The following is a 16,330-nucleotide window of genomic DNA, read 5'->3' on the forward strand; positions in this document are numbered from 1 at the left end:
GAAACTAAAAAACATATTTTATTAAATAATAAATGTTACTTCACTTTATTTCAATTCAAATAAAAATAATCCTTGACAAAACTACAATCGACGACTTTTTGGAATATATTACAATTATTTGAAAGTGTTTTGTAAGCTTTTAGATGCAAATACATAGAGTGGTGTTATTTCTTTCTAACACTTCTTAAATCGTATATTCAAAGTAATAAAACATGAAATAGAACGACTATTCTTCGAATTTTGAAGAAAATTTTTGTTCATGTTCACCTGAAGAGAGTTAAAATTGAACTTACTTTGAGTAAACATTCCTTTCTAGAGACAGGGCTGGCACTACGCTGGCGCAATTAAAGGAGTCCGCACCGGGCGCCGAATTTTCAAAGCGCCAAGGCGTTGATAATACCTAACACCTGCACGGAGAAAAATGAGTATGGCTTTTTTTTTATGAAGATACTGCTAAAATATGACTGCATGAACATTTCTGGATAAAAAAAATAGTATATATATAACAGGTGACCTTGTCCGAATAAATGTAATGGACGAGGTGTGAAAATATTATTATTTTGAAGAACACGTGTTCCGATTTCCTCATAAAATATTCGCGCTTTACTGATAGTTTGTTAAATCATTCATTATAGGCCTCTAGTCAGTTTTTAACAGGAAAGGGAATAATTTGACAAGATTTTGAATAAATTAAAATATCAGTAAGTTTTATCAGTGTAACAGTCCTAACACATCACCGTTGTTATTATTTTTTACAAAAACGGCGCTACACAAAAATACAAATCATCTGGAATATTAATGATTGAGCTGATCATCTACGCAGGCGTCCACTGGTTTTCACAAGGGACGTCGAAATGTAACTAGCGCCAGTCGCCGTTTGGCTCAGGGCCGGCCCTGTCTGTAAGTTTATCTCTTTGGTGGTTATATTATATTATGTAAGCGCTGCTAGCAACAGGATCTGATATTCTCTGGAAGCGTCTCACTGTCTGGGATTTAACGATGTTATAGAAGATTTCGCAGAAGTTTTGGACAATATCCAAGGAAAAGTTCAACCGCATTAACAAGGCGTATAATGTTCCAGTTATGCGTTCCATTACATAACATTGTCGTAGACAAATAATTTCACAAAAGTAACCCATTTTGATTTTGAAAGCTGACTGCATTGGCGTTCTTTACAAATTTTACAGCCAGAGAATCAAAATTAAAGCGACAAGCCATATTTTTATGCTGGAATAACTTATTTAGTAATAACTGGAATTGTAATATTTAATCATTGAAAACAATATAAACGAATCAGGAAAAGATTCGTTCGTATCGGCTTTAATTTGAGAAGAATCTTGCAATCATAGCAGCCAAAAACTATGCCTTAAGAAAATTAAGATTCTACCATTTAGCGTATGTATACATAGCACAAGATTCAATCGAAGATCAAACATGTTTATCAAAATTTAAAATGGCCATTCACAGAGAAAACCTAAATTACGATAACGTACTTTGTTCATTAAATTTAATAAAATTATCTGATCGCAGAATTATTTACGATTTAACCTGTTTGTATAAAATCATAAATTCAATGTTTGATACTCCTGATTTATTATATTATGTAATCTCTTTTCATACTCCAAGCAGGTCGGTTACAAGACAGTACCTACCATATTATTGTAGCAATTCTATATCAACGTCCCAATATCACACTCCTATGCGACGGATTCAACAGCTAGGAAACAAATACTACGATGTTGTTGATATATTTAGTACATCAATAAGCATACCCTTTTGAAGTTTTTTTCATCAAGTAGTGGAATATTTTAATAAAGGTATTTAGTTTGATTTGACTAACATATAATAATTTTGTCAACTGAAACAGAAAAAAATATTTTGGATTTTTTATGTTTTGTGCCTGCATGCTGTGTAGATCAAGTTCAATGATATTTTGACTTTATATTTATTTTTCTGCAATTGTTTAAATGGTCGTTTCCTGCACTATTTTCATGTATAATTTCGTAAATATTTTACATATATATATATATATATATATATGTGTATGTAAAAGCCTTAATAGGCGTGAAATAAATAAATAAAATTACATTTTCAGTCATGTTTAGTTTCCAGATCTCAATATCCAGGTACTTCTCCACCCTTCTCTTCCTTCTCTTATTACTAACCTATCCACTCAATTTAATCACGTGACTCACAGCATATCCCCATAGTTGGGAGCAGTTGGAACTCTTGTGCGGTAATCACAGAAAAGGGTAACTACAAAAATTGTGTCTCGGCTTAAAATACGGAACATATACAGAACTACTCTGAAAAATTCTTTCAGTATCGCCTAGATCAGAGGCCACTGTTTTGAATGAAAGGTTCCTTGAAATGGGTTTAGCCAGATTTGATGTATTACCAAGTAGTTACTTCCCAACTGTCCTCTCCATCATTTTCGTTTCCTACCCCACTTCTTTCACCCTCACAACATTCCACAAATAGGGATGCCTTAGTTTTACTTATTCTTTAGTTTTTTTTTAGATATGAGACCATAGCATCCTCAATTGGGGTATCTTGTGAGGGTGAAAGACACCCCAATTGAGGGTGAATGATACCCCAATTGAGGATGCTATGGTCTCATATTTTTTTAGATATGAGACCATAGCATCCTCAATTGGGGTACCTTGTGAGGGTGAAAGACACCCCAATTGAGGGTGAATGATACCCCAATTGAGGATGCTATGGTCTCATATTTTTTTAGATATGAGACCATAGCATCCTCAATTGGGGTACCTTGTGAGGGTGAAAGACACCCCAATTGAGGGTGAATTATACCCCAATTGAGGATGCTATGGTCTCATATTTTTTTAGATATGAGAACATAGCATCGTCAATTGGGGTATCTTGAGAGGGTGAAATATACCCCAATTGGGGATGACATGGTCTCATATTTTTTTTATATATGAGACCATGGCATCCTCAATTGGGGTATCTTGTGAGAGTGAAAGATTACCCAATTGAAGATGCTATGGTCTGATAATATTTTAGATATGATACCATAGTATCCTCAATTGGGGTATCTTGTGAGAGTGAAAGATACCCCAATTGAGGATGCTATGGTCTGATCATTTTTTAGATACGAGACCATAGCATCCTCAATTGGGGTATCTTGTGAAGATGGGGGTAGTGGGGCAGGGAAAGGAGACGAGTAAGAGGAATATGGGAGAGAACCTGGAGATTCAGATCTGGTCACCATAAGCCATTTCAAGCAAAGTTTCAATTCTGAATAGTGGTATTACAGCGGGCGACACTGAGCGTATCTTCCACTTTCGAACGTGCCGCAAGTATAACATATATTTTTTAAAATAAATAATTTGAGATAACATAAATATATTTAACTTTCAATAATAGTAAATTTATTTAGTGGCGTCTTTTTAATTTAACTAAAAAAATAACTTTCTATACTCGACTTTTTAATCAAAAAGGATCGATATGTTTAAAAAGCAATGGTTTCTTTGTCAGAATAAACGTATTGAAAACTTATAAATAAACGTATCTTGAAGAAGAAACCACTAGTTTTAAAACATGCTGATTAATTAGCATCATTTACAAAGTTATTTATTTCATTTAAATTAAAAAAAAATAACTATTTGCGTCTTGTCTTTTTATGAAATGGATAGTAAAACGCGATGAAAAATAAGTTGCGATCTGAAAAATAAGTCAAAGTATATAAAAAAATTATATAAGAAGTTGTCTAAAATTCATGAAGCTAGTCCTATATTTTTACTGGTGTTGATGCTAAAAAGTAAAGATTTTCTGCTATAATTCGCTAATTTATAATAAATTGTAACTCTCTGCAAGAATTTAGTGTTAATTTTAAGATTGTAATGAAATAATATCGAATCTGAGTTGCCTCTCAAATACAAACTAAAGAGTTTTTTCCGTTTCAGATATCACACTAACGGATGTAGGTACTTTTCTTAATTCATTTTTATAACTCCGCATTTGAGGCAAAAAACGTGTAGAAACTGGTATAAAATTCGAATGAAATTCACGTGAAATGCCATTTCGCACATTTTTCGTAAAGGTTTCGGTGTCCATGACTTCGGATTAAGTCCATTCCTCACACGAAGGGTCGATTTCCCTTGTCATTAAGGAAACTATTTTCTTACGGCGGAAACTGGTGACCTCCCTTTCAAAGGCTTATACTTATACCATAACTTATAATACTCATAATATTATGTGAAGCTTAAACTAATATTGCTTGGAGTTTTAACTCAACATGTGGGTAGCTTAAACTCATACAGTGGGTAGATTATTATAATATTTTCTTAATACATTATGAAGTGCCATAAGTACAAATAGGAGACACAGGAATAAAAATCCAATTAATAGAAATTCAACATTGAAAATAATTAAAATACAATGGTAGTAGTAGTACATAAGCTGCTCGACGAACACATTTGCAATCCTGATGTCCGTGAAAACTTATTAACTTCACTGTGGCTCGCGAATTTTCAGTGCGATAAAGTGCCAAGTTTGAAAAATTCGACATTACTTATGTTGTTGAAGCTAAAAACCATTTTTATTTTTTACGAAAGTTCTAGTTTTTGGATGAAGATTTTCAGGAAATTTCAGTTTGGCCGTGCGCTGCACGGATTTCCTGAAAATCTCCATACAACAAATAGTTTTTTTTCCACTGTTCACCAGAGCTGTTAAAATAGATTAATTACCTCATTTACTCTTCGTTCAATAACTCAGTCAGCCTTCCCATCTCTCGTAAACATACTTGCTAAATACACAAACTCATCCACCTGCATTCCCCATTCACAACTATATTGCACACTCTTTTCGTACTCTCTCTTTCTAACATCATTACTTTAGACTTACTTTCATTCATCATTAACTCATTCTTCATACATACTTCGTTCATCCTAGACAAGAGAGACTGTAAATCTTCCATACTGTTAGCAATCAGCACTGCATCATCAGCATACAACAGGTAGCATACTTATAGATTACTCGAATTCGCGCCCAATCCTACCGTTTTGAAAAACTACCTCAAGGCAGCTGTAATACACTAATTTAAAATGATTTTGAATATCAATTTTGACGTATGACCATGACATGTAATTATTGCTCTTATAACATTTCTAAATTCTCAGCGGGCATGATTGTGTTTATCTTATGGCGTCATAAATTTCCACAAATTTTCGTTTCAGAATTTCAAGAATTCTCTGAGCGTCTTTTCCATCAACATCTGCGGTCTTTTGAAATTTTGAAGGATCCAAAGCGCTTTTTGTAGTAATAGTTTGAGATAGCGCTCTGATGTTCAAAATCTTAAAGCTTCTAATAAACTCCCGCAAGACGGAAAAGACAAAAACAATTGAATATAATTCAGAGTGAAATTGAAAACGGATCTCTTCAGAATTTTATTTTCCATAAATAAACTGTAAAACAGTAGTAGGAAACTTATACTTACTTAAACTCTTTTTGAAATATGATCATCTATGATCAATAAAAGAATTCTATTGAAAAACTATTGATCTGCTAACCGGAGTCAATAAGAATCCCCAAAAGGGGTATGTTGCCAGGCTTCAAGGTGTAAGGAGGGGAATGAGATCGGAAGAAGGAACGTGGGAAAGTACTTAGCTATTCTGATCTGGCCACTAAACACGACTAAAGCCATTCAAAGTTTCGTTTCCAACTGGTGGTATCCATCTACCACTTTGATTTTCACGCGTGTGACGTGGAATGGATGTAATATAAATTAGAAAAATATTTTTCTGCAACTATATATCCTTATCAGAAATAATAATTCTTGTTTCTAAAAAATAAGCAGCACGTAATTAACCAATTTAGAATCTTTACTAAACAAGCAACTTTTTAGCCACATAGCCACCAAGGTCTCCATAAATAATTTCACACCACGAATTAGTGTAAAAAAGTACTTAAACTTTCTACAGCAGAAACGCAAAAAAGGTTTGGTATATCTGATGGCACTACTGTTACTGTAAATTAAAAACATAGTGAAAAAACTGCTTTATTGATGGTCAAGGAAGCAGAGAGTGGGCAACGTCAACTAACTCGGAAACCAGGGAACTTTTACTGAACATGATATTCAATTTTCGGCCTTGGGGTCTCCCGTTCACAGTTGAAAGGTTGACGGAGGCCCTGGAGTAGCACAGTACAGGGACCCCTGGAGGCGCCTTATCGATGCGATGGGTCCCCGACCCAAGGACAAAGGACAAGGGGAAGGAGTATGTGTGTGCATTTTAAAATTAATTTTCTCGAAGGTGAAAATCACCAACACTAAAAATCCCAGTGACAAGCATTTTTATTTGTAATATTGCTACAGTTCTTATTTGTTTTCCAGCTTTGTAATATGCCCTTTTTTGTGAATACCACACAAGAGCCCCAACTGCTCTCAACCATCTGGAGCCTGCGAAAGTATTTCATCTCCAATTGGGGTATTTTGTGAGGCTGAAGTAGTGAAGAGTCGAAGGATATTCAGATATGACCACCAAATGGCTAAAGCCATTGAAACTGACAGAATCGTGCATTCCGAAACCTGTCGAAAATGTACCATACATTATTTTAAACAAATTTATTTTGCGCTTGTCAGGATTTGAACTTGCAACCTCCTAATTCGTAGTCAAGAGCCTTGCCCCTCGACCAAGGAGGCAGCTGTTGAGTGGATATTTCACAAAAAAACAATTATGAACGTTTGCGTTTAAAATTTCATCTCTTCATCTCTCGCTCATCTATTTGATTAAACACCTCTAAGGCAATTTCCTCAATTTTCCAGGATTACAGAGAGATAAATAATTCACGACGTTAAATAATCCACAGCATTAAATTAGCGGATTAAGCTATGTATACGTTAATTTAAGTAACTTCCACTTTAGCTGAGTGAATCACACATTTCTCACGATTGTGAAACTTGCGTGTTAGTTGGCAGTTATGAGTTTAGACGTTTATTAGATAAGGAATTACTTTGAACCAAATAAGAGGAGCGTTCGAAAATCTAGACTTAGAAATTGTTTTATTTTATTTTTGTATTTACTGTACCTTTTTTTAAGGTGTTTAACAAGAGCGTTCAGTATCGCTCTTGTTAGATACAACTATTCAGGTTCGAAACATTTCAAGACAATACCATAAAATAAAGGCAGTATCTAAACGAAGTAATATAGCTCATAAGACCCTATCTTCTTCGGTCGTATAGATAGATAGGGTCCCCATTAGCTCAGTGGTAGAGCGGTGCCCCGGCAAGGCAAGTGTCCTGGGTTCGAGTCCTAGATGTGAACGTATCCTTTTCTGATTTTTCTGTTTCAGATTTTCGTTTAGGAATCGCTAATTTGGTCTTCAATAGTTTGAGGTTTTACTCACAAAGTTGTTTTATAAAAAAGAACATAAATATAGTTATTTAGTATTATTGTTAACGTTTTTAAGTTATTCCTACGACAGAAGTACGTTGGATTTGTTGTATATAAATTAAAATTTCGACCCTAAAAACGTATTTATTATGTTTTAATTTTATATTTACACAGAAGGTTAGATAAGATTATGTTTTATCAATTAGTATAAATTCACAACAATTGTCAAAGTTACCTCTAAAATCATGAGCTGAATTCTCTTATGTCGTATGTTGTATAATTCAAAAAGCAAATAAATCAAACAGCTGAATGGTTGTCTTTCACTCTCACCAGGATGATATTAACCTTTTGTACTCCAAATTATGTTTAAATGGTATACCAGATACTCCATAGAGTGTAATATAAAAATATGAGAAAAGTTTATATTTATAGAAAATTAGTATCACTGGTTTCCCGTCTGCCACCTTTTACTGCCCTTTTCGAGCAGACCGCACAGTCCCGTTTGGGACCTTTTCTTAAAATATAGAGTTTTCTATTGAGCCTGGTCTTCGATGGAGTTAGAATATTTATTGCTCAGTTAAAAAATATTTAAATAAAATGAATGCGTAATTATTGTTATGTATGAAAAACAGAGCAAAAAGCGCAACCAATCGTAAGTGGGTACTTCATACACCTGAATACAATCATGTGTATTCCAGTAAAAGGACCCTTTCATTTTATAAACAGAAAAATGTATACTCATTGTTTATGTCGCCACTGCGGCGACAACGGAGTACAAAGAGTTAAGAATTATTAAACAATTCTCTCATCGTCACGCTAAACTCCCCTGTCTTGACATATACTCCTTAATTCATTCCCATTCATAAATACTCTTTTATTATACCGACTTTTGACATGACCTGACTCAAGTATTTGACTCTTTTAATCGTGTCAGGGGCTTCCTGGACTTTTCGACAACTTGTTTTGTTTGTGTAATCTCTCCATAACGATCTCGATTTCGTAAGCTTGTAGAATCGATTAATTCTCATTGTGATTGTCGTGTATATTTTAATTCAAATTTAATAAAATAACTGGCGTATATCTGATAGGGAGGCAGGTTAGGGTACCGCCGCCCCTGGAACAATTTATTAGATAACCAACAACTCTACGTGATTTAGCGGGGGTATCATCGGTTTAGGTGTGTTCAGGATGAGCCTGCCCGCCAGATTGAGAGAAGCTAGTTTGGAGAGACCCTTTGACCTCTCCAACTTCCATCCAGAAACATCACCCTGCGCTACAGTGAGAGGGATATATTCATATCAACCCTCATACCTTTTATTTTCCCAGATCTTTATCTCCTTCCTTTCCTTAAAAAGACCCTGCATACATCAGCAAAAAATTATGACATGCGTGAAGCTAATGTGATAAGTATTAACCATTCATATAAGAATTTTATAAAGTCTACCAAAACATCACAAATAAATGTTTTCCTAGATAAACAGGTAAGAAATAAAACAATGCACTCTTGTCAACGATAAAAAGATTCAAATCGATCTAATTTTATGGCGTTCTATTTCCTCTTCCTACCATTACAAAGAAATAGCACGATGTCAAATTTTTAATAATGAATTTTTTAAGATCTTAATTCTTTCATTTATATATTTTTTCCTATATTAGTTGATGGCATTTCCTCTAAATAAAACCGTCAAACTATTCATGGTTATTAAATGGATTACATTTTTTAATTTCGATACGAAATTGTGTTAAGGCGATGCAATACGTCATGTAATATTTTAAATTGAGCCGCTATCAATAACAACCCTTACGTAAATGGCGATAAGGTTACAATTCCCACTTAGCACCATCCGCCTGTTTTGATTTATGCAAGAAAAAAACATGGCCAAAAAGTGCCTTTTATTTTATTTTGTAGATGTTCAGACATAAATATTTAATTTTTTTTTGATCATTTTATAAATAACTTAATTTTCCACATTATACAATAAAATTATAACCGAAAATGGGTTCGTAAGTAGGAGATTTTGAACTTTAAAGCAGTTTTCGTAGGCCTTATACATTATTTTTTTCTGGGCTTATAAAAAGACTTATCTAAAAATACTCGATTATTTCAAAGGCCAAGATGTATTCTACTCGCAGTATTTAATTAAAGCATCTGAAACATTTCTAGGCGACCAAATTTTCAAACCAAAAACACATGATTTTGCATTACTACGTATGGCATCGCCTTAAAGAAAGAAAACAATTTCAAGTTTTTCGAAAAAAGATAATTTTATGAATCAATTACGTCATATGGAAACCTCTCTCCTTCCATGAAACTATTCAGTGTTTTGTTTGTATGGTAATGCTCGTAATGTTACGTTTAATTAAAATGATTTAGATGGATAACATTTCAGTAGTAGTAGAACACATACATATTAATGAAAAGCTTTATAAAATTAATATTAAAAAACACAATTATTATATATCTCTTTTTAACTGAAGAATAATGAAGTGTGTTTGAGTATAAAATTAGCTTCGAACAGTAATATGTAGATACTTCAATCAATAGCCATTATTAGCGATAAATTGCACCATTTTCCTTTTTATCTTGTATTATCATATCTATGTAATTATGTACGATAAATGCATGAGAGTTTTCAAGTTTATCAAGTCGTTTTATTCGTCTGTTGTTTTATTTCCTACTGCGCAACATGAGTTATATTATGAAACAAAAATAGCGTAGCAATGTTACTTATACCTCTGACCTTTCTAATGCTTAGTGGTCAGACCAACTAGATATCTGTCAGCATAAGTAACGAAGTGTGCAATAATAAGTAATAGAATATTCATAAATGAAATTATTTTATACACTCTAAACAGATTGCGATATGAATTAGTTAGTTGATTATGTAAGCATTCGCAAATAGATCTCTTAATAACTATGTATTATAGTAAAGTTTGTTTTACGATATGTGATTCGTACTCTGTACATACATGACAGTATTGATTTAATTCCCGATTGTTTTAATAATTGCAATTTTGATAACATTACGTAAGTTGTAAAACAGTTATAAATAACGCTTTTCTTCAATGGTGTTTGGAATTTGATACATGTATCTAAACATTAACTGAAAACATACTTATTTTAGAAGAATAACGTATTTAAATAGTTGATATTAAAAGTTTAAAATGTGTGTGGAAGTAAGAATGAAAATATTACCATGATCGTGTGAAATCCTTTGCGAGCCTCGCTTTAAAACACTGGTTATTTGTAGTAGTCAATGAAATCCTTAATCCATGCGTTATTGTAATGAAATTAAATGTATCTGAAACGAAGCCCGTAGAACTCACCCCGGTACGTTTGAACAAACCGAATTTTCTTGGCCCACGCGAGACCTTAAATTGGCATCGTTTCACAATCGATAAGATATAACGAATTTTCTGAAACGACGCTCGTTCGCTACGCGACGTCAGGCGTCGGATTTTCGACGCTGGCGTCAGTACTGAAGGCAGTAGCGGACTGAAAGCAGTGCGAAGGCTTTAGTGTGGAGGTTTCGTTTGATTGTGAGGGTGGAGGGTGGTGGAGGGGGGTGGCGGGCGCACTGGTGGTATGGATCTGAATAGTCTCAATTCTGTAGAACAACTTGCCCGGGAAAATAGAAAGGTATTTTTGCAGAATCGCATCGATTCTCGACCAACACGTATTAAGTTGCCTATGTATTTTATTTTACTTTAGTTACAAATACACACAATAATTGAGTATGGCACAGCTACATTCACCTGTTTATTTATAAATTTAATAGCCAAGGGGGTGTTTCTCTTTATTTAGAGAAACTGCTAACCCTGGAATTTAAAACTGGGGAGACGGAGCAGAAATGTACAGTATTTTTCTTCAGAAGTCCACACCGGTTAATAAGTTGGGAGGTTGGGGAAATAGATATACCGATCATTAAATATTTACCGGTTTTAGTTTTTTGTGTTGTATGCCTTTTTTTGCCTGCGGTCCAATGAACTCAAATTTCCTTTGAATTTAAGAATAATTTTCGAAGTTGGAACTGATTATGCTAAAAATTTGGACAAGCGACGAAGTAACTACTTACATTTTAAAAATAAAAATAAGTTATATAGTCGTCATCCAAATTTAAACTGCTTTTTCAAAAATTCAATGTCAAGAATCCACGTCAAAGACTATTCCGTAATTTTTCACATTTTAAAAACTATTGAAGAAGTTTTTTCCAATGTAATTTTTTTGCATTTTTACTTCAGAGTTTCAACTTTAATAAAATCTAACCTAACCTCAATGAACCTAATATAACCTAACGTTAATCATCCTGACGTAAACTGACGATGATGACAAAAGTGACCGTAACTTCACCTAACTTAAATGAATCACACCTAACCTAACCCTACTTAAGGATTAAAAAAAATATTTGAAGCCCAATAGCATAATAAATATATATCATTTTGATTAAATAATTTATGATGATACCAATCAATAATGATTCATAGCATTCCGGCCAAATAGATAAATGCCTATTTCCTGTAGACGGCCCTTGAAGGATTTCCCGAAAACGACTGTAACACTTCGTGGGCGGGGGCGACGTGGGGAGGTGGGGGTGTGACATGTCACTGGGAAATGACGTACGTCACTGGGGAGAATGGGGTATGAAAATAAAATATATTGACCGAAAAATACATATTTATAAGTAAAAAATTAAATTAAATTTGGGACATGAAACTAACCTTAACAGTATAAAAGAAAAAAATGTTTGTGCATACCACCGAAAAAAATTCGAGTTCTGGCAACATTAAATTTGCTTTCTGAAAATTCATAGGTTAGCCACAATACTTAAAGTATTAAAGCAAATTTAGCGACATCTCCGCCATGAATCACGGAACTTGGTAATAAGAACACTTGCTATCTTACTTTTGTTTTAAATATGTTTTTTGAACCTCGGGTGAAGCCTGGTATTAAATACTACATATGATCAAAGTTACAATATTATGCAAGAATTAATGTTAAGGCGACACAAGACTCATATACTCTAATAACACATTTTAATTAATTCCGAAGAATTCGTACCGATAATATATATAAGATATTTTAGCGATTCGTATGGATGTAAGCAATTTATCTTTAAGATTTATAAAAATACTTCCTTACAATTAAAATATGTTATAAAAAACGAATTGAAAATTTTATAAAACGTAAGCCATAAAATTAGCGGTGAGCACCATATTTTATTTTTCTAGATGATGAATTAATAACATCCCGAGGGATTCCTCGGGTCTTAGTAATTCGTTCATTAGAAATAATCAAAATAAACCCCACGGAAAAATAAATTTTCTAGGCCTGCTAGAGAAAATTCGACCGTAGGTCCGTCCAATACCCCGGACCTTACGCTGAATATTGTTGTACACGAGTTCTTCACTTCTGTCGTTAAGATTCCCACTTTATTTTAGAGATTTGGTAAGGCAAATTCAAACCCAGGTCTGTTCAACCAAAACGAGGTTGTGTGTCGCATATTTTCGTGCAAGATTAATTTGTTTCGTCTTAACTTGATTTCAATTAGTTTTTCACATAAATCCATTTCTACTGGATTCTGGTTAGAGTTTTATTCTAGAATTTTGCTAAACGCTTTAATTTTATAGTTCGATTCGAACAAGAATAATTTAAATCAAATAAATAAATAATGTTATTGAGTAGTAAAAAAATCTGAAATTTTTTCCAGTTCATCATTTAGATTTTCCATATTTTGCACAAACATATTACCAGCGGTAATTTCACTGGTTGAAGAAATGAATCTGATTTTTAATTTATTTTTAATAAATTAATTATTTATTCACCCCTTGAAAGCCTTGTATACATTTTAGCATGTATACATTGTTATAAGTAAGTTGTTCAGCAGTACAATAATAAGTATAGTACACAATATAATAAACTGAGCATGAACGATATAAGCAGGTACAATACAAGTTGTCCTATAGATTTCTGTTGATTCAAGATTTAATTCAATAATTGTATGTAATAACAAAAGTAAAAAAATAAGTACTTAAAGTAGGTACTATGAAAGTAGGTACTACTAAAGTAGGTGCTATGAAAGTAGGTGCTATGATAGTAGGTACTATGATAGTAGGTACTATGAAAGTAGGTACTATAAAAGCAGGTACTATGAAAGTAGGTACTATAAAAGTAGGTACTATGAAAGTAGGTACTATGAAAGTAGGTACTATAAAAGCAGGTACTATGAAAGTAGGTACTATAAAAGTAGGTACTATGAAAGTAGGTACTATGAAAGTAGGTACTACGATAGTACGTGCTATGAAAGTAGGTACTATGAAAGTAGGTATTATGAAAGTAGGTTCTATGAAGAAGTAGAAAGAATAAAGTGAAGGTAGGTACTACGAAAGTAGGTGCTATGAAAGTATGTACTATGAAAGTAGGTACTATGAAAGTAGGTTCTATAAAAGTAGGTACTGCGAAAGTAGGTGCCATGAAAGTAGGTACTTCGAAAGTAAGTACTATGAAAGTAGGTACTATGAAAGTAGGTACTATGAAAGCAGGTACTATGAAAGTAGGTACTACGAAAGTAGGTGCTATGAATGTAGGTACTATGAAAGGTGGTACTATGAAAGGTGGTACTATGAAAGTAGGTACTTTGAAAGTAGGTAGTATGAAAGTAGTAGAAATAACAAAATTAAAAAGCGTACAGTTTGCTACAGCATGTTTGTATTTAGCAAATTTAGCCAGATCGGGTGTTTTACAGAATGTAGCAAAATTAATACAGCGTTAAAAGGTGAACGTGAAGAAGTTTAATAAATTAATAACATGAAAATGTAAATTTCAAAAATATATTTGTGTTATTAACACGTGTGGTAGCTGATTTACCTTTTGAATACATTTTTTGTATTTATACATTTTCGAAAAATATCATTAATTTGTTATTTAAATTGGTGGGATAAAATTGTAATTTTTCTTTACAGTGCAACATGCCCCTATTTCCTCAACCACAAAATCAAAGTATGGCTCTGACAGTATCGAGCTGTCTTTCTCTAACGAAGGACATACAAGGAAAATATCGAGTTTCGACTCACCTTTACATTGTGCATCCCTTTCCCTCTCGCACGATTACGCCCATCTCTATCTAACTATTGATCTCTTCAGTCGCGCTCTGTCCCTTTCTAGTGCGCCGCTTCAAATGTAATAGATTTGGAAAGCCAGGGTTGGCACAAATAAAATGCGAGAAAAATATAATTTATGTGTTGAATATTTGCAGCAGAATAGTCCAAACTTTCTGGAACCAATGGTAAAATGGTATCCCCAATCGAAGAATGTTGTAATAAGGAGGTGGTTTAGATAGGTGAGGGAGTACCTGGCTATTCAGATTTGGTCATCAAAATCGACTTTTTTACATTAACTCCAGAGATGAGGAAAATAATTTCCCTCAGAGCCTCTTTTATCTTTGGGGATGCTGTGTGGAGGGTCTTTCTGTGAAAATAAGGAGTAAGCCTGGATCTCTATTGGGTTTCCCGACTGTGCACCAGTGATGAAGGGATCAATGACGCTAGTTTCTCGAAGCATCTTCCATTAAAATACCGGTTGAACAAGGACAGGATTCCCACTTGACACCTGGGCTCAAGTAACTTTGGATTCTGAAGTGGTATTACATGGTGTTTTCTCTCTTCGTGTACATACACTCAATGAAAAAATCCAATTGGAATTGATAATTATTTTATATTAAAATACTGAAATTATGACAAATCTGTACTTAGATTTTTATATTGTGTATATATGCATCTAAAAACTTAGAAAGAAAGCTTGATAAATGTTTTCAAATTCTCGTATAAAAATAACAAATACAGAGAATAAGTACCTATTCACCCCCATGACACTTATTCCATTTCTTTACGTCTTTATCAGAATTGCAACATAACCAAAAATCAAGTGGACAGTTTGAAGCGGTTCAAAACTTTGATAAAACCTGTCCTTTTCCTGAAGTCGAAAGATGCCGCCTTTGGGAAGTTTAAAAATAGCAGAGCAGGATCAATATAATGAGATCGCGGTGAATTCGTTGTGGTGTTTTAAAATTTCAAATAATGAGAAACTTACGATAAAATAACATTAATGAAAAAAATTATTTCACGTAGGTATTGCGTATGTGTACGTGTACATGCACTAATTCGTCGTGCATATCTTATCAGTGGAAGTAAGCACAAAACAGTAAATATGCATATGTATGTATGTTAAGAATTCGTCTAAAAAATTCCAGAAAAACTTCAAAACGTATATTATTTGAAAAACTCAATATTTTCATCTATTTTATTTTTATTCTTTTTTTTATAATTTTTTTTTTTATAGTGAATACCTCACAAGAGTCCCAACTGCTCCCGTCTGGAGCCAGTGAGACTATGGCATCCCCAATTGGGGGATGTTGTGAGGCTGAAGGTAAGTGGGGAATGGAAAGAGGAAGGTGGGGAAGTACCTGGCTATTCAGATCTAGTCACTAAACACGGCTAAAGCCATTTGGAGCAACGTTTCAATTCTGAATGGTGGTCTTACACCAGGGCGATACTGGTAGTATCTTCCACTCTGGAACGTGCCGCAAATATACTATTTATTATTTTTTAATTAATTAATTGTGAAATAACACAAATTAATCAAATAAATTTTATTTGGTTCGAACCCGCGACCTTCGGAATGGCAGTCCAATGCGTTACCACTGGACTATGCCGGCCGTCTTTTGTTGAATATTTATGAAAAAAATAATCTATTTTATGTAGAATATTATGGGTTTCCTCTTTTAAGTTCTCTTGTCACTAGAAATATAATAACTAGCCCTATAAATAATTTTTCAACAGACCGATTTTAATTTTTCCGGCATGGCATCACTGGACATAAATCAATCGGGCTCAGCTCCTTGATTCGGTCGTGTGTGGCCCCCTAATTTGCACTGTGCCCAAATGGATTCAACCAAATGTTTCGGGGCCAAATGGCTCCG

At 33.7% G+C, this 16,330-nt stretch overlaps 1 protein-coding gene across 2 annotated transcripts in view; it reads right to left on the reverse strand.

Annotated features, from left to right (window-relative positions):
• LOC149411717 (putative sodium/potassium/calcium exchanger CG1090) overlaps window positions 1-10,839 on the reverse strand; it is a 128,272-nt gene extending 117,433 nt beyond the window's left edge. Inside the window, exon 1 of one of the 2 annotated variants that reach the window (XM_089646938.1) lies at window positions 10,552-10,839. In XM_089646938.1, coding sequence (XP_089503064.1) covers window positions 10,552-10,554 — 3 coding nt within the window. In that variant the 5' untranslated portion in view covers window positions 10,555-10,839. Of the gene's footprint in view, window positions 1-293; window positions 377-10,551 lie in introns of those variants that run through there. The other variant, XM_089646939.1, reaches the window with a different exon arrangement.
• Window positions 10,840-16,330: the final 5,491 nt, after the last annotated feature.

Source organism: Hesperophylax consimilis, chromosome 25 (genome assembly GCF_061612785.1).
Source record: "Hesperophylax consimilis isolate HC1 chromosome 25, BYU_Hcon_1.0, whole genome shotgun sequence".
NCBI lineage: Eukaryota > Metazoa > Arthropoda > Insecta > Trichoptera > Limnephilidae > Hesperophylax > Hesperophylax consimilis.